Genomic DNA, 23,746 nt, shown 5'->3' with positions numbered 1-23,746 from the left:
CACTGGAGTACAGGAAGGAGTCACAGTCCCGGTCCATGACAGAGGCTGTGAGGGCTCCATTTTTGCCTGCCTCCAGACCATGCCTAAGACCATGTGTATACTCTTTGGCTGCATTCAGTATTGCAGGTAAATTTTAATTCATTGGCTACAAAAAAAAAAATAGGTGATTTCAGCTGACTCTGCGATTTGAACCCTGGGTCAAAATTCTAGCATAGCAACAGGTGTCAGTAGGCCATGGTGCCATCCTCCCTCACCTTCAGGGCATCCTGACACTATCTACCCACCCCACACAGATGCTATCTGGTCCTGACTAAGGGTGCCAAGAGCAAATCGAAGGCCAAATCTTTCACTGTGTTCTAAGCATACTACCCAGACCCTGGGGCAAACCATTAACTCTCCCAGAGATCATGGGCCTTTTTATAAATGTTCTAAATTTCCCATGGATTCTGTCAGAGCTGGGACATAGGTTCAGGTCACTGTGTCCAAGGTTCTGGTTTTAAAGTAGAGAAACAAGGGACATGGGAGTGCTATGTGTGGCCAAGACAGCAAGATGAGAAGCTCCCAGACTGCCTGACTCGGGCCTTGCTTAGCACCAGAGAACAAACTGTATGAGGCACATTGTCTAAAACTGTCCTTAAGTGCTCCGTTGTGCTGAGCCTTCATGAGGCTCTACTGCCATCTGCCAGATTGAGGGGTGACATTTTTGCCACCCTAAACTGAAGTCTTCCCTCATCACTCAATAATCAGCTCCAAATCCAGCTCCCTCTGTAGCAAGCTAAAGGCAGGGCCCACAAGGACAGACATGTCCCCCGCTGAGTCTTAGCAGACAAACCACCTCTAAAGGCTCTGGTCTTACCCACAAAGTGGAAAGATACTCCGAAGAAGTAATCACATTTCCACTCAGGTCAAACTGGTTGATCTGCCGGAAAACTATGATGTTCACATCATCCACGTCATTGTTCCCAACCTGAAGAGAGAGGGCTGCACTGAGCGGAGGGTCTGTCCAAGGTCACACACAGCAGCAGGCCTGATCCACAGACACTGTACTACACAAGTGTGGTGTTTGCTTTCTAAGTTTTCACTACCCACCAACATATTTTAAAAGCTTGTCTGGCTGCTCATGCCAACACCCATGTGGAGACCAGAGAGCTCACTTCTCTTTCAGACCTCTTGACTACAGTCTACACTGCTGCCCGAGAGGCTGGCCTGAGCCGCCAGAGCATGACAAGTCAAATCATGAAGCACTCTGGTGTGAGCAGCAGTTGTCCAGCTGTTTAAAATGGCAGAGGCCATTAACCCAGTTCCCAGGTCAGCAAGTCCTACAGCGCCTACTACTCTGCACCAAATGCCTTCAGGCCTCTACAGAAGTCCTCCAGTCTGTCTGGTCAAAGAGAAGACTACCACTTTAATGGTGTCTGAGCCACTTCCTATGAATGACATGGGTCAAAAGCCCAAAGCTGAGAGGAACGCACTATTACTGTTTTTCCAAGTAGTCACGTTGCCAAACTGCCTTCTAAATACTTATGTTTATGCCCCTAGATCTATGCTGCTCTTAATGCTGGTCAGAGAAACTTATTTTTGCAGTAAACAGTGGTTCATGGAGAGACTCATAGCTAGTAAGAGTCCTGAGAACAGCGAGTTAGTGTGCATGCCTAAACGGGACATCTGCATCAAACTCCCCACTGCCACTCCAAGTCCCGGGGATACTGTGGAAAGAATGTCAGAGGGCGGGAAGGGCAGCAGCGAGAGGCTGTCTTCTGGGCACCAGACGGCCAGGGCACTAATGAACTCAGGCAGCCGTATCAGCTGCTCATGACCAGCTAGTCAACACTGTAGCATAGACGGGGTACAGAATTATAGAACGCAGAAGCTACCAGCAGTTGATGGCTCCTGGGGAAGGAAGGGTTGTTTTCCTTTGGGGCTGTGGCCACTGCCAGGCAGCCCTGCTCTAGGGGACTGCTCTAGGGGATGGCCACACATCCATGTGTTTATGAACAGTACTAACTCAGTGGGCCATGGAAATAAAATGAAGACATGAATTTGGAGGGAATTAGGAGGGAAGGAAGGGGAATGAATATGAGTAAAACACATTGTATATATGCACGAAATTCTCTGTGAATAAATAAATAAAGATAGTGGATAGTTTTTAAAAAAAAACTTCTATGGATTGTGGAGATGACACTTGCTGCACACAGATCAGGACTGAACAGGACTGAAGTTTGGATTCCCCAGAACCCATGTAAGACAGGTGGGTATGGTGGCCAACCTGTAACCCCAGCACTCAGGAAGGGAACACAGGATCTCCAGGGCAAGCTTGCTGAATCTGTGAGTTCCAGGTTCTGCAAGAGACCCTACCTCAGTACGGCGATCAAGGAAGATGTCTGACATCCACCTGTGGCTTCCACCCACATCTTCCTGTGTGTACACCCACGTGCACAGGCATACCACACACATACACAAAAAAGACCACACCAAAAAGAGCCCCTCTTCAGTCGCAACTCATGAGGACGCTATCGAATTGGGATTTACAACCCTACCCTGGAGGAGCACTAAGGGGTCTCAGAACAGGAAAGTCACAGAAGTGATGCTTACCTCAATCACCCGATGGTGGGGCAGGGCCCGCTCGATGTGGTCATTGCCTTCTGCCTTCAGCTGCACATGGTACATGCACCCTGGCTACGAAGATACCAGTTGTTACTTCTCTATAAAGTTGTCACACATGACCCCAAAGTGGCTTTGCTACAATGGTCACCACATAGTACATCTCTGTTCCCAACCTGCACTTTTAGAAGCATGTTGGCGACAAGACACCATTAGTGCTGTACTGTCTTCCAGCTCAGTTCACTCATACTTCCTGACTCACAGAGGATTAAATGTGCCTCGTTTCCTGATTTGTCTTTATTCTTCTAGACTCTTACTCCCTCTGTACACACCCCAGCCTTGACCTGTACATGGGTCCAGTGACAACTGGAACCACACTGTTGATCCTTACAATGAACAGGACCTCAGGCAAGCAGGATATGAGGCCATTTTTCTTTAAAAGAAAAAAAAATTAAATGTTCTTATTTATGTTTGTTCTAGTACTCAAATTTACAGGACCAAAAACATTGTTGGAAAAGCTCTAGCAATCAGCTCCCAGCCACCAGCACAGCTCCAGAGTCAGGTTCTGAAGCAATGGGTTAAAGTCTCAGGAAAACCCAGGGTAGACAGTTATTTTTATACCAGCACAAGCTGGATAGCAGAGCTCTGCTCTCCTACTGCTGTGCAGCTGAGCACTGCTGTATGCGCAGGCAGAGCGCGGAGCCTCAGGCCCATACAGCAGCCTATGGGCCATTTTCCCTTTTAGGATCCTGTTCTTTTTTATATGTTGCTTGAATTCTACAAAGAGCACATGAGATCTTTAAAAAAAAAAAAAAAAAAAAAAAAAGATTTTTTTACTTATAAAAATACACTGTGCCAAAGACCCCCAAATATTATAGCAGCATCCCAATGCTATTAATAGGTTACCTTCCACAACATGATGGTAAGAAGCTATTGCTAAGATACCTAATACTTATGGCACAGAACATGGACACTCACTTGGAAGCACTACCCCTACTGGCTATAAGGCACTATACACAATACCAGGCGAGAAAAGTAATTCTCAGCCTCACCTAACTACAAACCCTATAAGCTACAACAACAGAAGTGGCACCGATGGTGCAGGAGTGATCAATCACCTTGTTTTTTTTTTTAAATCTATTTTTGGATTTAAGGTCTGTTCCACAACATGGAATCCATACCTGACACTGCTAAAACAGCTAAGAACTCCAGAGTAGATAGGTCATGCGCCCGAGGGGAAAACCTACTATTATAATGTAAATGAACACAGCAATAAAATGACTCCCGGATGACATAGTTTTAAGCCACAGATATGAGAAACTTCTTCTTGCAGCAGACGGTAATTAACATGGAAATCCACAACTGCAGAGTGAGAAACTTCCAAGTGCTCAGCCCTAACTGGGACGTTTACATGACAGTCCTCCCCTCAGTGCCCAGAGGCCTGTGTAGACTTCAAGGAAACAGCATGAACTCAGAGACTGTGACAGCATTCAGAAGACCTGCAGCTTAAACCAGACAAAAACCCAGCATGTAGGAGAAGTGGGCCAAACACCGACCCATAACCAAGAAGCTCTTTGTACTTGATAGGTTTGGAATGAGGGAAATGGATTTTCTTCCATCAAGTGACACTGGTTACATCAACCACACTCCAGGTCAGGCCCTGTGCCCAGAACTATTCAGCTGACACAAACTGAGATGCATGCTCTACTTCAACTTTGCAGGGGTTTTTTGAAGAGAGACATAAAACAAAATTGAGTAGTAGGATGGTAGAGACGATCTGGGAAGAGTTGGAGGAGGGGAAAGAATATGATCAAAATCTATTATATGAAATTCTCAAAGAATAAGTAAAACATTATTAAAAATAAAACACTGAGAAGCCAGTTAAAGGTAAGACCACAATTAGACAGTGTTCAATTAGGCCTGGAAGTTCTAATCAAGTTATTTGCACCTTGAGGGGATGAGACAAACAAAGGAGAGATGGTACTATTAAGTCTGGAAATAGTAGCCACTGCCACTGCCAGGCCAGGCTACAATCCTTCTTAGCCCTTGGCTGGCTGTCCTACAGCCTTTGGCAGCTGTGCTGTCCAGTTATGTCAACCTGACACAAGCTAGAGTCATTCAGGAAGAGAAATGCCTCCATAAGATTTGCCTGCAGGCAATTCTGCAGGGCAGCTCCTTGGTGATTGATGGGGAAGTGCCCAGCCATGGTGGGCCGTGCTATCCCTGGGCTTGTGGTCCTGGATGCTATAAGAAAGCAGGATGAGGGGGAAGTGTTGTGGGATGTCAATCACACTGTGAAATCTGAGTTTGCATTTACATTAATTAAATAAAATCAATCTTGGTTCAGGAGACAGAGCCAGTAACTAGTTTACAGGTATTAGCCACACAGTCTGGAGGAGCCAGAAATATGGATAGAGAGACACACAGGATAGAATAGAGTGGGACACGGAGTTCTGCCATTTTTTCATTTTGGAAAGATATGTCTCTTGCTGGAAGAGACATAAGTCAAAAAGGAAGGTCAGCTGGTTGCTTCTCAGCCTCTCTGATCTAGCAGGTTTTCACCGCCTCCACCCTATCACATCTAACTTCTGAATCTTTGTTGGTAAACAGAACAGAGACTTAGTTTAAACCTACACATCATAGCAGCAGCAGAGCCAGGGAAGTCCCTCCAAGCTGTGGGCTTGGATGGCTGGCAGGGCGCTGACTGCGGGCCACAGAGGGTAGTTGAAATATCAGTACATTCAGGTACAGCCACTAAGTCAAGAAAAATGTCAGGCAAGCAGGATTCCATGGCCTCTGCATCAGCTCTTGCCCTGTTTGAATTCTTGCCCTGACTTCCTGTGATGATGAATAAAGTAGAATCGAAATAAATGCTTTCCTCTTCAGCTTGATTCCGGTCATGAAACAACCCTAGCTGAGAGAACAGCCATGTCTAAAGGTGCAGCTTTTTTCAGAGATGTCTCTGCAGGTACCCTGGCCAGCGAGGTGAAATGAACAAATGCAGCCAGGCACTCACCACCTAAGTGGAGGTGAAATCCTTCATCTAAGAAAGCCTCTCCAGTTTGCCCTGCTCTGGAGAAGGGCAAACCACTGAAGACTCACATGGAGTGAGTGAGGCCTTCCAAGTAGAGGCCCACACTGCCTCCAGGAGCAAGCCACTAAAGGAGTACCAATGAGAGAACACTGGTGGGGAGGGGGCAGCTATGGGGAGCATCAACGGAAATTAACACCATGGAGAAGTTCCGTTTAATTAAATCAAATGTGTTAGCTGGGAACTTAGAACAAGCCAGGCCAGCAGGACTCTGGGGGAACAAAGCACACGCCATGCTGCCAGGGCCAATATCCTCACCTCACTATAAGATGACCGAGAAGACACAGGGTCCTGTTGGGGACTCTGTAAACACCGAATGAGCAGATGAATGTATAAGTAACTTCAACCTCAGGAAGAGAGCAACACAGACCCAGAGCCAAATGTAACTTAGTGGCCCCAGGGACAATGGCTCCTTTGTGCCAAACAGTAAAGTCATGGGTGATAGTTTCTTTTCTTAACTAGTTAACATCAAAAATCAGGAATTGGGGCTCAGAGATAGTGGTTAAGGAATTTTGTCAATAAAATATGTGATTTGGGGGTTTCTCTTTTAAAAGTTCTTACTACTTGGCAATACTGTTTATACTCGCAGCAGTGTAATGTGGAGCTGACTTTACCTGTGCCATGCCCTGCAGTTCTGACTACTCCCTACTGTTTTTCCAGTCAGTCACTTACAGTGCCCCTCAGTTTCATAGCCCTGGCATATGCCACAAGCACTCAGCACCAGGCAAAGTTACACCAATCCCCCTTCAGAGGCCTTACTTTCTCAACCATACCACATCAGCTAAAAGAGGGGCATGGGATTCTAGAATCCCACCTCCATCCTGTCAGCCCACGCTATCCCACAGGGACACTACTGACAGCAAGAGGGAAATACCCAACAAAACACACAGCCTCACCAGCAGTCCGCGTAACCGGAACTTCCCCTCCTCATCTGTCACAGTGTCTTCTCCATATATGCTACAGTCCTTCTGTCCCACAGCTTCCACCGCGACACCCTGCTCCGGTTCTCCATTTAAAGACGACACTGTGCCATAGCAGCTGGTGTGACAAGAGAAGAGACAGAATGAGGCACCTTCAGTCTTCTCCAGCACAAAGTGCCCATGTTTACTAAGGTTACATGCAGAACTGTTCCGTGGGTTACATGCAGAACTGTTCCATGGAAGTCATGGCCAGGCTATTCAGCAGGACCTAAGCCACCTCCAGCAGGCCCTGACAGCAGCAGAACACACTGTATTCAATTGTTCCTATAAATTTGGGAGGCCACTCCAAGAGGCTGTAACATAGGGGCTACTACACTGTCTTCCTCCTTGTTAATCTTTAATTTAAACTCTATAATGTAAATAACTCACAACAGTCCATTTTTCTACACCTATTTCTGACTACCTTTCATCCAAAGTGCTTTTGCAAACCCATGTAAGCATGCATGTATGTGTACACATATATGACCTGCACCTCTATCACAGTGGGCATCCACTCCACTGTAGTTAGAATTGGCACAAACTACCTGAGAGCACTGAGAAGAAACAGAAACCCTGGATCCTCCTGGAAGGGAGGTAGGGATCGGGGAGGCAAGAATAGGAAGATAATTCATTCATTTATTCATTTATTTATTTATTTATTTGCTTGCTTACTTGGTAGGGTTTGTTGTTGTTTTGGTTCCATTTGATTTGGGTTTTTTGAGGCAGGGTCTCTCTATGTAGTCCTGACTGTCCTGGAACTCATTATGTAGACCAGGCTGGCCTCAAAACTCAAAGATTTACCAGCCTGTGTCTCAGATTAAAGGTGTGCACCACCATGCCAGTCAAGAAAGATAATTTCCCATTCTCTTCCCTCTTCCAACATTTGCAAGTTCTACTTGAGTTATTATATTTCCTCCTCTTAAAAATGTGATCATATTTAAAACATTTTAAAATGTGTGTGTGTGTGTGTGTGTGTGTGTGTGTGTGTGTGTGTATATATATATGGCACTAGGCTTCCAAAGACTGGTTTTTCAAAAAGTATGCTGGTGAGTGGACAGCAGCGACATATGGAGGGGAGACACATAAGGGGGGCAGCAGTCATCTGAGCCTCTCAAGGGAGAGCAGAGCCACCTCTCTGGCCTCTACCTTATCTCAAATTCCTCCCCAAATTCAGTCAACGTGAAGTCTGGGGGTGCCCCCTTGCAGCCTGCCTGGGGAGGGCACGCACCTGTAGGCAGTCCGGAAGCCAGTGATGGTGATCCTCAGGTTCTGCCCCTCCTGTACTTCTATCATCTGTGAGGAGGGCTCAAAGCGGAACTCCTTCATCATGGGTTTGAAGTAGTACTGGCCAGGGCTCTGCCAAGAGACAGTCACAGTCAAGATGGCTGCCACATGCAAATGGCTTCAAGTCACAATGAGGGCAGAGCATCAGAGCCTCCTGTTCCTGCATGGCATGGACAGGGAGCTGTTGCTACCACCTTTAGCACCTCAATAAAGCAGAAGCCACACCTGAACTTTATAAAGAATGAGAATTGACATAAACAGCCGGAAATGACTTGGCAAAAAGTAGCAGGGTGTGAGCAGAGGCTGGGCACGCACAGCCTGTGACCTTCTAGGTGCCTTGCAGCAAGCACGTGATAATTCCACCTCACTCCGGAAGAGAAGTCAATGCATGAGCACTTCATGAACCCCACTGGCCAGGGCCCTGGGCTCCACCTCAAATGAAAACTTGGTACTTCACCCCCTTTACACACGGAGTGGACTTAGAAGAAGAAATAGGCAAACGCCACTGTGGAGAACAAAGGGCTGCCTAGGGAGGAGGTTGATTATACTGCCTGGATGACAAGAGCATGTCCTAGACCACATGGGCCATCAGCAGTGAGAGCCCTAACCATTCCACACTGACACCTGTCCTCATGCTGTGAGCTACACACCTCGGCTGTGGACCACAGCCTTACCAAGTTTGAGAATGTCAGAACGCCGTTGTCCTGGGTCAGGAGGTTAGAACGAAACACACCTCCACTGAGGGATAAGAGGACCCCAGGGAGGGGCTGATCATCCTCAGCTTTTATCTGGGGAGAAAGTAACAACAGGACAAGGTCAAACTTAATAACCACAAAGGTAGTCCTCTACATGTGAGCAGGGAGTGGTGTTTATCATTACTCCTGAAGACAGGGACTCTTCCTCTTCCTCCCAAAGTCCCACAAGTAGTGCTGAGATGCCGTGGAAGCTTCCAGAACTCTTTCTATGGCCTATACTCACAATACTAAGGGGCTGGTAGGTATTGGGGAGGAGACAGAAACGGCAGGCTGTGCATGAAGCTCTGCAGCTTGCTCTCAACGGTTCAGCCAGTTCTCGTCAGCCCCACCTTGCTGCTGTTTAACTGACCATAGTCCGGCAGTCCACAGCGAGTAGGCCAGCTGCACACTTCTGTCACACGGGGAGACGATCAAAATGTCCCCCAACATGTACATCTTTTCTTGAGCAATCAACCACTAGGAATTGCTGTCACGGTCTGGATGTCAAGTGTCATCACAGGCTCATACGTCTAAACACTTGGTCCCGAACTGGCAGGTGATATTTACAAGGATGTGCAAACTTTGGGAGGAGCCTTGCTGGAGGGAGTGGGCCATGATGGAGGATGGGACTTGCTACCTTTCCTGATATATGAGATGTGGCCACCTGCTCCTGCTGCCACCATGTCTCCCCAACATGGACTGGACCCTCAAACCATGAAGCTAACCAAATCCTTTCTTCCTCAACTACCTGTATCAGGCATTTTGTCACAGCAGTACCACGAATTATCTCTTCATGGCAAAACAGGTTCACCCCATAAATAAATAATTTGGACTTAATTTATTAAAAGTCCATCCCCCAAAGAGTGTTTCTGTGGTAACCTCCCTGGCATCTCCTCAGTGGCTGCCTAAGCAGAGTGTCTTCCACCTTCCTAGTCATTGAATTACTTCCAAGAGTGCCCATCTATCTGTGTTACTCTCTTTTCCTTGGAGGTGGCTGTGTTCTCAGCCACTGTAGGAGTTTCTTATAAACCACAGATGTCATCCATGGCGTATGCAGCTCTTGCACATCTGCACCTCCTCACTTAGGTCTAAAACACGCTCAGCAATGGTGCTTCAGCTGTGTGTGGTGTGCTTTACACAGAGCAACACTCAACTATTTCACAGCCCGTGCTGGACAAGAGACAGACACCAGGCACCACCATGGGAGCACAGAGCAAATGAGAATGACAGCCTGGGACCTAGGGAGATAGCTTGATTGGTTGAACGCCTGCCCAGCACGCACAAAGCTCTGGACCCATCCCCAGCACCAAATATACTGGGTGTGGATATGCATACCTATTATCTCAGAACCTGGGAGACAAAGACAGGAGGATTAAGAAAGACGTCAAAGACAGGGAGTTGGAGGCTTAGCGGCTAGTCTGGGCTAGACACCCTGCCTCCAAAAAAAAAGCGATAGCTGAAACATGCATAACCATGTGAAAGTCCCCATCTCTCCACAGTGTACCCAAGTGAAGGGAGGGAGGCATGGTACACAATTCCATTCACACAAAGCTCTGAAAGATGGAAACTCCCTGATAGATACAGGTGCCATCAACATCAGCGTGAGGGACCATGGGCACAGGAAACTTGCTAGTTAGACAGTGGTGGTGTCTGCAATGTGTGTAACTATATGTAAAACTGACTGCACTTTCTGTGTAGTTTATCATTGTGTGCAGTACCCTCAATGTGAAACATGTTACCTCGAAGCTCACGCCAGCCAAGGCATAAGCCTTGAAGTCTCCCACAGTTCCTTCCACAGCGGTCAGCACGTAGCCCTCCTTCTGTGAGGTCACAGTGTACTCCAGGTCACTGTGCAGTGGGCCAACACTGCAGGAAAGAGCCAAATACTACAAATTGCTGTTTGTAGCTTCAGAGGGAGCCTGAGCCCCACCTGCCTCAGGAAGTTCCCTGCTGGGGCCAGCTCCCACCTTGGGGACATACCTGTAGGCACCCTTATCATCAGTGAAGACAGTGATCAAGGGTGAACTTGCCCCCTTCTCACTGATGACAATCTCGACTCCCTCCAGCTCTGGGTGGATCTGGCCTTCTAGGAACAAGCCTGCCTTCCCGTGGATCTCAATCAACTTCCCTGGGCAGCTTTCTAAGAGAGGAAACAAAAGAATGGGATAGTGCTGCAGAGGGCGGAGAGGCCCCAGCTGGAGTTCTCTGAAGAAAGTGGGCCCAGACGTGAGACATTAAAGATGAAGCTCCGGCTGGAGAGATGGTTCAGCTCAGGACATGAGTCTGAACCCCCAGTACACATGCAAAAAGCTGGGTTCAGCCATGTGCCTATAACCCTGGCAGGGATGATGGCTTCCTGGCTGCCAGTCTACCTCAAGAGAATAAGACGGAGGCAGAGCAAGACATCTGAAATCTTAAGGGATGCTCTTCACCTGGGACCGGATGGGAAGACAGCAAAGGTGGGGAGGACACATCACTCACTCACAACATCCTCAACTCTACACACACACCATACTGGCAATCACTGGGATAACCTGCTCCTGGAAAAGACCTTCCCTCTACCTCTGGGAACAGGACGACCCAAACCATTGCAGCAAGCTCAAGCAGGTTTGGTAACTGGTGGTATGGTTTCTCCTCTACCTTCTGGATCAATCAAATCAAAGGAAGACAAGTCCTTCTCCAAAAAACACTTTACCTACAGTCACATATACTACCAACTTTACTTAGACCATTCATTTGTTTTTTCTTGGTTTTTCAAGACAGGGTCTCTCTGTATAACAGCCCTGGTATGCTGGCACTCGCTCTGCAAACAGGCTGGCCTTGAACTCACAGAAATCTGCCTGCCTCTGCCTCTTGAGTGCTATAATTAAAGGAAAGCATCACTACCACCCGGCCAGCCATTCCTTATCCACCCACCCACCCACCCACCCATCCATGCACATCCATCCATCCATGGGTTCATCTACCAGGGGCATCAAGTACCAAAGAAGCTTTTGGGTGGCTTACAGACTTGGCTGCGCAATTTAAACACATACAAAGAGAAACAAAGGCATGACACTTGCTCATGAAGTGGACACATACCTCCACTGACAGTGGCTTCCATGGATGGGGGGTAAAAGAGGAGCTCTTTGGACGAGGGTGTAACGGTGATTTTCTCTCCAGACCTGAGAGTCAGAAGGTTCAGGTTGGCGGGTTGGTTCTATCCCGAGGAAGAGAGAACACAGTGGGGAGCACAAGCACTTACCGAGCCCAGTAGGAGAAGTCGTAAGAGAAGGGGCCCTGTAACTCGTCCACCATCTCTTGTCCAGGAGGCCTGGCCCTCCCTTCCTCACCCTTTTCTTTGCCCGTCTTCTCCCTCTCCTGCCTGCGGGTCTCAATCTCTGCCAGCTGCTGTTCCCTCCGAAGCTCCTGTGCAGACTTTAGAGGGCCCAGGACCAAGGCTGGCTCACTGTCAATGGAAGACCTGGAGAAGGCACAGGATGGCTATGGGACTTGGTGCTCATCCTGCATTGAATGCGAACTTGACATTCCCACACTGGGGACCTTACAATGACACCACAGTGGCATAATCTTTCATTTAAACACGCTAATTAGACTGCTCAGAGTCATCTGACACCAGCGATCTGCACGAACCAAATTCAGTGATGGGATTCGACACACCGGGACCCCTGTGGAAGTTCTGTCTCCATCTGCTGGCCCAACAGGACCCAACACACCCGGAACACTGCCAACGCCCCTGGTAACAGTGACACCTCCATCCACGAGAAAAGGACAGACATCAGAGTACTGGATCTGTTTGCATCTACCAGAAGAGAACCTTGGTCCCGTACCCACCAGGAGAGCAAGAAATTCCTGCTACACCCACCAGAAGGAAGGATGAGAAGAGGACAAGGTAAAAGCACAGCCAACAACAGAAAACTCAGTATCACTCCATCGGAGACTAGGAACCATACACCAGCAAGACCTGAACATCACAATGCAGATGAACCAGAAGAGGATGACCTTAAGAACATATTCAGAAAAATGATAGAGGACCTCAAAGAGGACATGAGAAAATCCCTTAAAGAAATGGAAGAAAAAACAAGCCAAAAAATACAAGATATCAACAAATCTAACAAGAAACAGTTCAAGACCTAAAAACTGAAATAGAGACAATAAAGAAAGCACAATCTGAGGGAATTCTGGAAATAGAAAAGCTAGGTAAGCGATCAGGAACTACAGGTGTAAGCATAACCAACAGAATACAAGAGATGGAAGAGAGAATCTCAGGAGTTGAAGACACACTAGTGGAAATAGGTTCATCAATCAAAGAAAATCTTAAGTCCAACAAATTCCTAACACAAAATATCCAGGAAATAAGGGATACAGTGAAAAGACCAAACCTAACAATAGGTATAGAAGAAGGTGAAGAAATCCAACTCAAAGGCGCAGAAAACATATTCAACAAAATCATGGAAGAAAACTTTCCCAACCTAAAGAAAGACATGCCAATGAATATACAAGAAGCCTACAGAACACCAAATAGACTGAACCAAAAAAAAAGGTCTCCTTACCACATAATAATCAAAACACCAAACATACAGAACAAAGAGAAAATATTAAGAGCAGCAAAGGAAAAAGGTCAAGTAACCTATAAAGGCAAACCTATCAGAATCTCACCTGACTTTTCCATGGAAACTATGAAAGCCAGAAGGTCCTGGATAGATATTCTACCAACAGTAAGAGACCATGAATGCCAGCCAAGACTACTATACCCAGCAAAGCTTTCAATCATTATAGAAGGAGAAAACAAGATATTCGATGACAAAACCAGATTCAAACAATACATATCCACCAATCCAGCCCTACAGAAAGTTCTGGAAGGAAAACTGCAACCCAAGGAAGTTAACTACAACCAGAAAAATATAAGCATTAGATAACCCCACTTTACCAACAACCAAAAGGAAAAAGGGATAGAATCCCACACATAATTTCACCACCATCACCAAATCAAAAACAAACAAGAATGAACAATAATCAATGGTCATTAATATCCATCAACATTAATGGTCTTAACTCCCCTATAAAAAGACACAGATTAGCAGAGTGGATAAGAAGACAGAATCCTTCCTTCTGCTGCATACAAGAAACACACCTCAACTTCAAAGACAGATGGTACCTAAGAATTAAAGGTTGGGGAAAGATTTTCCAATCAAATGGACACAAGAAACAAGCAGGGGTAGCAATCCTAATATCCAACAAATTGGACTTTAAACTAAAATCAATCAAAAGAGATGAAGAAGGTCACTTCCTACTCATCACAGGAGAAATCCATCAGGATGAAGTCTCAATTCTGAACATTTATGCCCCAAATACAAAGGCATCCACATTTGTAAAAGAAACATTACTAAAACTCAAATCACACATAAAACCACACATACTTATAGTAGTAGACTTCAACACCCCACTCTCACCACTGGCCAGGAACACCAGACAGAAACTTAACAAAGAAACAAAAGAACTAATAGAAGTTATGGCACAACTGGACTTAACAGATATCTATAGAACATTCCATCCAAATACAAAACAATTTACTTTCTTCTCAACACCACATCGAACCTTCTCTAAAATGTTACTTGGCAACATAGCAAACCTCAACAGGTACAAAAAAAACTGAAATAACCCCCTGTGTCTTATTAGACCACCATGCTTTAAAATTAGAATTCAACAACAACACAAACTACAGAAAACCTACAAACTCATGGAAATTGCACAATTGCACAATTCATGGGTCCAGGAAGAAATAAGAAAAGAAATTAAAGATTTCCTAGAATTCAATGAGAATGCAGACACAACATATCCAAACCTATGGGATACTTTGAAAGCAGTGCCAAGAGGAAAGTTCATAGCGCTAAATGCCCACATGAAGAAACAGGAGAATAATCACACTAGAGAATTAACAGCACAACTGAAAGCTTTAGAAAACAAAGAAGCCAATACACCCTGGAGGAGCAGATGCCAGAAAATAATCAAATTGAGGGCTGAAATCAAAATGGAAACTAGGAGAACAATAGAAAGAATCAATATAACAAAGAGTTGGTTCCTCGAGAAAATCAACAAGATAGACAAACCTTTATCTAAATTTACCAAACAACAAAGAGTGAACATGCAAATTAATAAAATCAGAAATGAAAAGGGGGACATAACAGCTGACACAGAGGAAATCCAGAGAATTATCAGGTCATACTTCGAAAACCTATATTCCTCAAAATTCGAAAATCTAAAGAAAATGAACAATTTTCTCAACAGATTTCACTTACCAAAATTAAATCAAGAACAGATAAGCAACTTAAATAGACCTACAACCCCTAATGAAATTGAAGCAGTTATCAGAAGTCTCCCAACCAAAAAAGTCCAGGGCCAGATGGCTTCACTGCAGAATTCTACCAGAAATTCAAAGTACAGCTAATACCAATTCTCCTCAAAGTATTCTGTACAATAGAAGCAGAAGGGTCATTACCAAACTCTTTTTATGAGGCTTCAATAACCTTAATACCCAAGCCACACAAAGACACAACTAAAAAAGAGAACTACAGACCAATATCCTTCATGGACACTGATGCAAAAATTCTCAATAAAATACTGGCAAATTGAATCCAAGAACACATCAGAGAAATCATCCATCACGATCAAGTAGGCTTCATCCCAGGGATGCAAGGATGGTTCAACATACGAAAATCCATCAATGTAATCCACAATATAAACAGACTGAGGAAAAAAAAATCACAAGATCATCTTACTAGATGCCAAAAAAAGCCTTTGACAAAATCCAACACCCCTTCATGATAAAGGTCTTGGAGAAATCAGGGATAACAGGAACATACCTCAACATAATAAAAACAATACACAACAAGCCGACAGCCAACATCAAATTAAATGAAGAGAAATTCAATGCAATTCCTCCAAAATCAGGAACAAGACAAGGCTGTCCAGTCTTTCCATACCTCTTCAATATTGTCCTTCAAGTTCTAGCTAGAGCAATAAGACAACAAAAGGAGATGAAGGGAATACAAATTGGAAAGGAAGAAGTCAAACTCTTAACTATTTGCAGATGATATGATAGTCTACATAAGTGACCCGAAAAACTCTACCAGGGAACTCCTACAGCTGATAAACACCTTCAGCAAAGTAGCAGGATACAAGATTAACTCAAATAAATCTGTAGCCCTACTATATATGGATGACACATTGGTGGAGAAAGAAATCAGAGAAACATCACCCTTTACAATTGCCACAAACAACATAAAATACCTTGGGGTAACACTAACCAAAAAAGTGAAAGACCTGTACCATAAGAATTTTGAGTCTCTAAAGAAAGAAATTAAAGAAGATACCAGAAAATGGAAAGATCTCCCATGCTCTTGGATAGGCAGGATCAACATAGTAAAAATGGCAATCTTACCAAAAGCAATCTACAGATTCAATACAATCCTCATTAAAATCCCAACACAATTCTTCACTGACCTTGAAAGAACAATTCTCAACTTTATAAGGAGAAACAAAAGACCCAGGATAGCCAAAACAACCCTGTACAATAGAGGAACTTCTGGAGGCATCACCATCCCAGACTTCAAGCTCTATTACAGAGCTATAGTCCTGAAAACAGCTTGGTATGGGAACAAAAATAGACAGGTAAACCAATGGAATAGAATTGAAAACCCTGATATTAACCCACACAACTTCGAACACCTGATTTTTGACAAACAATCCAAATACATACGCTGGAACAAAGAGAACATTTTCAACAAATGGTGCTGGCATAACTGGATGCAAACATGTAGAAGACTACAGATAGATCCAAGCCTTTCGCCATGCACAAAACTTAAGCCAAAATGGATCAAAGACCTCAACATAAACCCAGCCACACTGAACCTATTAGAAGATAAAGTGGGAAATACCCTTGAATTAATTGGTACAGGAGACCGATTCCTGAACATAACACCAGTAGAACAGACACTGAGATCAACAATTAATAAATGGGACCTCCTGAAATTGAGAAGCTTCTGTAAGGCAAAGGACACAGTCAACAAGACAAAACGGCAGCCCATAGACTTGGAAAAAATATTCACCAACCCCACATCTGACAGAGGGCTGATCTCCAAAATATACAAAGAACTCAAGAAGCTAGTCTCCAAAACACCAAACAATCCAATTAAAAAGTGGAGTGCAGAACTAAATAGACAATTCTCAATAGAAGGCTTCTAAAATGGCTGAAAGACACATAAGAAAGTGTTCAACATCCTTAGCCATCAGGGAAATGCAAATCAAAACAACTCTGAGATATCATCTTACTCCTGTCAGAATGGCTAAAATAAAAAACACCAATGACAGTTTATGCTGGAGAGGATGTGGAGAAAGGGGAACACTTCTCCACTGCTGGTGGGAGTGCCAACTTGTACAGTCACTCTGGAAATCAGTATGGCGACTCCTCAAGAAAATGGGAATCAGTCTACCACAAGATCCAGCAATTCCACTCCTAGGCATTTACCCAAAAGAAGCACATTCATATAACAAGGACATATGTTCAACCATGTTTATAGCATCACTATTTGTAATAGCCAGAAACTGGAAGCAGTCTAGATGCCCCTCAACCAAAGAATGGATAGAGAAAATGTGGTACATTTACACAATGGAGTACTACTCGGCAGAAAAAAAAACAATGGAATCTTGAAATTTGCAGGAAAATGGATGGAACTCAAAGAAACCATTCTGATCGAGGTAACCCAATCACAAAAAGACAAACATGATATGTACTCACTCATATGTGAAGTTTAGACATAGAGTAAGGGATTACCAGCCTACAATCCATACTGCCAGAGAAACTAGTAAACAAGGAGGACCCTAAAAGAGACAAACTTTGTCCCCTGGAGAAGGGGAAGGGTCACCATCCCCTGAGCAAATTGAGAACATGGGAAGAAGGGGGAGGGAGCTACGAGAATGAGAAAATGAGAAGGGAAGAAAAGGAGGGATACAGAGGTCATGAGGGAGCAGAAAGGTTGAATCAGGTGTAGATTAAAAGAAAGGATATGTGATAGGTAGGGTTTTTAGTTGGGGTGGTAGGGGAGGAAGGGAGGGAGAAGGGAACTGGGATTGTCATGTAATTCAATCTTGTTTGTATTTCAAATAAAAAAAATAAAAAATAAAAGGAAAAGAAAAAACAAAAACAAACAAAAAGAGCCAAAAGGGATAGAAGACCACAGGAGACTATAGAGACTATAGTCCCTATAGATCAACTGATCAAAGCTCACATGTACTGACAGAGGCTGAGGAGCATGCACAGGGCTGACATGGGTCTGTATCAATTCCTTTGCATATATATTCTGGCCTTCAGTTTAGTATTTTTATGAAACTCCTGAATATGTGACTGAATGGGTCTCTGACTCTTCTGCCTTCTCTTGGTCTTTTTTTGCTTCTATTGGTTTGCCTTGTCCAACTATGATGTGATCGCTTTTGTTTAATCTTAACATGTTTTGTTTTGTTATGTTTGCTTTTTTTTCTCTTAGAAGCCTGTTCTTTTCTAATGACAGACAGAAAAGGAGTGGATTCAGATGGGAAGGGAGTTGGGGGTAACTGGAAGGAGTAGAGGGAGGGGTAATATACAGGATATATAGTAAAAGAATTGTATTGTATAGTAAAAGAATCTATTTTAATAAAAGGAATAAAAAGATAAAATAAATAAATAAATAAACAAACAAACAAACAAACACGCTAATTAGGGGCCTGGAGAGATGGCTCAGCTGTTGGCTGCTCTTCCAAAGGACCTGGGTTTGATTCCAGGTCCTCTTCTGGCTTCATGATAGACATACAGGCAGGCAAAACATCCCATATACAGAAACCAAAATAAAAATAAAATAATAATGAGCATGAATTAGTTTAGCAGAAACTAAATAATGGGGCTGAGGAAAGTGCTTGCTTGATATGTAACCATGAGGTTTGAGTTTGAGTCCCCAAACACACATTCTCAAAAGAGCCAGATGTGGCAGTGTGCTTATAATCCCAGTGCCGGGGAGGCTGACACAGGTGGACCCTGGGGTTCCTTGGCCAGATAGCCTAACATGATCAGCAAGCTCCAAGACAATAAGAGACGCTGCCTTTCTCAAACAAAAGGATACCACCTGAGATTGACTGCTGTCACCCCACACGTGTACCTGCATCTACATGTGTGCACACAAAAAATTATAAAATAAAAAAATAAAAACAGAACATGATGCAGCATGGCCAAAGATGCTAGCAGATCTGGCTGGAATAAAAGACCCTACAACTTGATGAAAACCTGCCGCTTCTACATGGTCCCTGGATCCACACTCTAGACCTTTCTCAAAGCTGAGAAATGAGGAGCTGGGCGTGGTGGCCCACACCTTTGATCCCAGTACTCGAGAGGCAGAGGCAGGGATCTCTGAGTTTGAGGCCAGCCAGGACAGCTAGGGCTACAGAGAAACCCTGTCTCAAAAAAACGAAGCACAAAATAAAGAAGTGGGAACACCAGGCCCACACTCCATGACCTGAGAAGTCACACTCCAGTAGGCAGGAGATGGATGTTAAAGGAAAAGGCACACAAGACACAACGCAAGTAGAAAAGGAAGCAGTCGCGGGGCACAATGAGTAGAGGGCATGGTGCCCTGTCAAAGTCCTTCTGAGAAGGTGACACTGGGCAAAGAGTGGCAGGAAGGGGAGCGCTTGACTGAGGTCATGGTGGAGAGGAGCTCAGGAAAGTGGGCGCAGGGTGACGTCCTCTGGGGGAAAGTTCACTGGGTGTTCAAGAGATGGCAAGACCAAAAAGCCTGGGAGGAAGTCTCATAGAAGAGCAGCAGGTCAGAGAGACCGGAGGGACCAGAGGGGAAGGAAGCAGGGCTCACACACACTTCAAAGTCCTGGATGAGTCTGGGTGGGGACCTGCTGAGCTTTCTCCACACTAGAATCACTCTGGCCACTGTGTGGAGACCACTGATTCCTGAGGCACAGCCATGACAGGAGGGACAAGAGACTGCTGCAAAGACCCAAGTCCAAAACCATGGAGAGTGGCAACAGTGTGGACAATCAAACACTAGACCTGGAACAGATCTGAATATACTTTCATTGTAAAGAAAAAGGATGTTGAGGGGTTGGCTGGACCAGGGGGAGCAAGGAACAATGACCAAGGGTCACAAATCAGGTGGGAGATGTCCCTTCTGAACAAGAGAATACAGAGCAGGGCCATAGATAAAACAGCCAGCAGCTGGGTACAGCCTGGCAGGGTCAAGATCCCCAGAAGAGTCTAGTGGTAGTGTCCAGCCAGAAACACAGCTCCTAGTCAGCACAAGCTGATGACAGGAAGACAGCCACCCCCATCCCTACCCAACCCCAAGCCGTGTTTGTTTCCCCATGAGACTGTCAGTACCACAGGGATATTCTCAGTGGTCCAGGAAGCCCAGGGTGGCACTCTGGCAATTCTCAATAGTATTTTCTGGACAAGATGTCACAGTTTGGTCATCTTAGCTATGAAGGATGCTGAGAGAGAATGATCACATAGCAAGTCCAAGGCCAGCTTGGACAACTTGATGGAAACTCTGTCTCAAAGAGACAATGAGAAGCGACTGCCTAGCACGTGCAGTGCCCTGGTTCTGCAGTCAGTCCCTAAGAACACCAAACAAACAAACTATTCCATGGATGTGTGTTTATCTGTGTATGCGTGTTCATATCTATGTGTGTGCATGTGTCTCCATGTTTGAGCGTTCTTAGCATTCGTGGCAGATGGGAAGAAAATAGCAAATGGCTGGTGACAAAGCCAACTTCAATTGGAGAGGGGAGGGAGCCAGTTCCTCAGAGTTCCATCTGAGACAGCCATGCTGCCCAAAGTCTGTCACTTCCTGAGAAAGCTGGGATGTCAGACACCCCAGCACAGCATAGCATACCCCTGAGCAAAACCCACCTCCCAAGCACTTCCTCCAACCTACACAGGAGCCACCTCCACTCCTCAAGTCCTCGAGAAAAGATCTAAAGAGGAAAGGCCATTTTTAAGTCACTAAAATACTTGGACTATAATGAACAGGCCCTGCTGAAGAATTCAAACAAACTTAAGATGCAGACTCCAGCTGTTAGAAAACAATTGAGACTCTGCTGCTCTGGGTTTACAAACATCACCTGGATGTAAGAGAGGTAGGCCACTGGTGTGTACACTTAGAGATGAGAGCTCAAAGCCATCCTGGAGTCTGTGAGCCCTCACACCAGGGCCTCTCCACCAGCCTCACCCATGCCCACACAGGACATCCATCTTACTTGATAGTCACTGTGACATCCATCATTTTGTCTGTGATGATAGTTCCCAGGACATGGTGGCGAATGGCTGTCAGAGTCAGGATACTGGGTGAAGACCTATAATCAAAGCATAGAGAAGCTGCTAGCAGCAACTCCAGACAGACTCCAAGGGACAGCAGTATTGCCTTGGGCCCTCTCCACCCCAATACTGTGAGAACCAGACCGCAGGCCAGGATAAGGAAACTACGGAAGCTCACAAGTACTAGCAGAGAAAAGCCCCCTGAAGTCCATTTTCCTCTACCTGTACATAGTTTCCTGGTTTTGAATACTGGCTCAGCAAACACCTCATCCAGTGAACCCTCTTGCTGGCCCTTGCGTTTACAGAATTCTTAGGAAGGACAGTCTGCTCTATTTCCTCAGTAATATCCAAATATCATAAAACCCACATCTAGAAATTCACCTTAATTCCTAACCTTACCTCTTCTAAAAGGAAAAACAAAAACCCAACAGAAACATATCTGTGTGCTCACATGAAGAAGACTCAAACAAAAAGACAGAAGAAGTAAATACCACCCCCCAGAACATACCCACCACAAAGCACTCTGTCTCTAGGCTTACGTGTCATAGGTGTAGAAGGCCTGCTCAAACCGGTGGCAGGAGCGAGGGGTCACTTTGTACACCCCTACATAGAGAAAACCAGAAGTCATTTGCTGAGAACAGAATGGTTCTGTTAGGCAACTCCAGTTCCAGCCCGTGTGCTGAGAAGGAGGCGTGCCTCATTTGAAAGCTCAAGCATATCACATCCTGAGATAATGGAACTGGAAACATCAGGCAGGCTGCTTTCCTGTGCCAGACCCCTCTCTCCCTTCACAGCCTGCTCTGGAGTGGTCTTCACTGTCCAGAACTTAATGACTTCACAGCCTGCAAAAGCACACACTTCTCGGCATAGACCTGAGTATCGTGACACCTCGGTCAGGGGGGCAAATCACCACCTGCTGGAGGAATGCAGTCAAGCCAAGATGAGTCAAGTTAACACTTTAATCCCTCACAGGCTCATTCATCAGTATTTTGACTCTTACAGAAGCCTCAAGTCTCTTTCTGTTCTCACTGCACAGAGCAGGCCCAGTGCAGTGGGCATCGGGGGTCATGATTAGCTCCCCTACCCCACATTCCACAACAGACACTGACTGGCCCCTTACTACAGCCCAGCGCCACCCCAGGTGGGCACACAGTGGGGTATACACCACCACACAGGAGAGGGCAGCAGGTTGCCCTGATCTCTACTGGGTTTGCCATCTACAGAGAGAGTACTGGGTGACTGAAATAGGCCCCGGGCATGGTAGTGTGGATGCCAAATGGTGCAATCTCTCTGGAAATCAATGGGTAGTTTCTTTTACAAGTTACACATAAATTATCATATGATTACAAGGTCCCATTCTGAGGAACCTAAATGAGAATTAAAACACATAGGCACAAAGCTATGCACAGAGCTCACAGCCACGTCATTCCTAATACCTCAAACAGAAGCAATCTCAGTGCAATGACTAATGGCTACACACACAGAATGTGGACTAATACTCAACACGGCACCAGTACACTACGATGTGGCTCATCTTCAAAACTAAGTTACATGTAAGAAGCCAAAGAGCAGGATCAGGCCCAGGGCTGGGACCAGGGTGATGACTGAACAATCTGGAAAACTTAACAGAAACCACTTATCACACATCACGGCAGGTGAATCAACTGTGCTGTTTGTGTGGCAGTAGGGATAAGCCCAGGCCCTAAAAGCATGCTGGTTGCTGCTCCATCATTGAGCTCCCAAGCAGGTAAACGTCAAGCTGTGTGAACTACATCTCAACAGAGCAAGGAGAGAGGTTAAAGGACCCAGGGTCTCTGCCGTTCGGGCCCACCCTGGCCTCACCCTCCCACCACCCAGGCTCACCTGGTTTGGACAGGCAGAAACGGTTGACTCCTCTGGAGAGGTTGTAAATCCCCACATTCTCAGGGCCATTTCCGTCCTGATGAAACTCCTGTGGGGCCAAAGTCAACACAGTGATTTATGAGGGACAGAGAATGGGCAATTAATGGCATTTCTGTTTCTGAGACAGCCATCAGTTTGGCCCTTAATCATTTGAGTTGTTGGGTGCCACAGGAAAACCGAAAACCTTCAAAACCACACTGGGATGTGCTGTTTGCACCCAGTCAGCTCCTGTTTACTGGGTGCCTGCTCAGTCAGGCCTGGGAGGCATCATGTGGCCCCAGCTCTGGGGAGGGTAGGGTGATCTTTTAACTTGGGAAATCAGGAAAACAACGCTTCAACATAGGATCGAGTGGTTTCTGGGAGGATGAGATAAAGCAGAGAAGCAAATGAAATGAGCAGAATGACCACCTACCCCGGAGAGGAACTCGAGAGTTCTGGGGCCGGGGCCTCAGCACCACCTTATCAATAGGAACTGAGATGGGGCCTCAATGGTGAGAGTAATGGCCTGCACTCTCTGAAAGGCTCAGCTCTCTGGGCAGAGGGATGGACACGTGCAAAGGCCTCCAACAGCGGAGACAAGACCAGGTACTGGAAAGCAAGTGCTGTTGAGGCCCAGGGAACAAGTGCACAGACAAGGAGATCAGGTGGGAGCCAGGCAAACCCAGGTCCCTTGCCCATCTTCCTTACAAAATTATTCAGATTTTAATCTAGAGGCAGCAGAGCCCCCTAGAGGGTTAGGGAGAGGAGTGTCTATTGGCTTATTTTTGACTGTATACCAACTAATCTCCTGGAAAAAAGTGGGTACTTCCGTGTTCACAGCTGA

At 45.5% G+C, this 23,746-nt stretch overlaps 1 protein-coding gene across 1 annotated transcript in view; it reads right to left on the bottom strand.

Annotated features, from left to right (window-relative positions):
* Positions 1–23,746, bottom strand: part of LOC100752363 (nodal modulator 1) — a 58,536-nt gene that overhangs the window by 5,118 nt on the left and 29,672 nt on the right. The window contains exons 16-27 of the mRNA XM_027420553.2: positions 22,885–22,972; positions 21,561–21,624; positions 20,964–21,059; positions 11,914–12,132; positions 11,751–11,833; positions 10,650–10,809; positions 10,409–10,535; positions 8,610–8,723; positions 7,880–8,007; positions 6,589–6,730; positions 2,593–2,676; positions 857–967 (exon numbers count right to left, since the gene is read on the bottom strand). Coding sequence (XP_027276354.1) covers positions 857–967; positions 2,593–2,676; positions 6,589–6,730; positions 7,880–8,007; positions 8,610–8,723; positions 10,409–10,535; positions 10,650–10,809; positions 11,751–11,833; positions 11,914–12,132; positions 20,964–21,059; positions 21,561–21,624; positions 22,885–22,972 — 1,416 coding nt within the window. The remainder of the gene's footprint in view (positions 1–856; positions 968–2,592; positions 2,677–6,588; positions 6,731–7,879; positions 8,008–8,609; positions 8,724–10,408; positions 10,536–10,649; positions 10,810–11,750; positions 11,834–11,913; positions 12,133–20,963; positions 21,060–21,560; positions 21,625–22,884; positions 22,973–23,746) is intronic.

Source organism: Cricetulus griseus, chromosome 6, assembly GCF_003668045.3.
Source record: "Cricetulus griseus strain 17A/GY chromosome 6, alternate assembly CriGri-PICRH-1.0, whole genome shotgun sequence".
Taxonomy (NCBI): Eukaryota; Metazoa; Chordata; class Mammalia; order Rodentia; family Cricetidae; genus Cricetulus; species Cricetulus griseus.
Note: the sequence above shows the minus strand (reverse complement) of the source record. Positions and strands in the feature narration are given on the sequence as shown.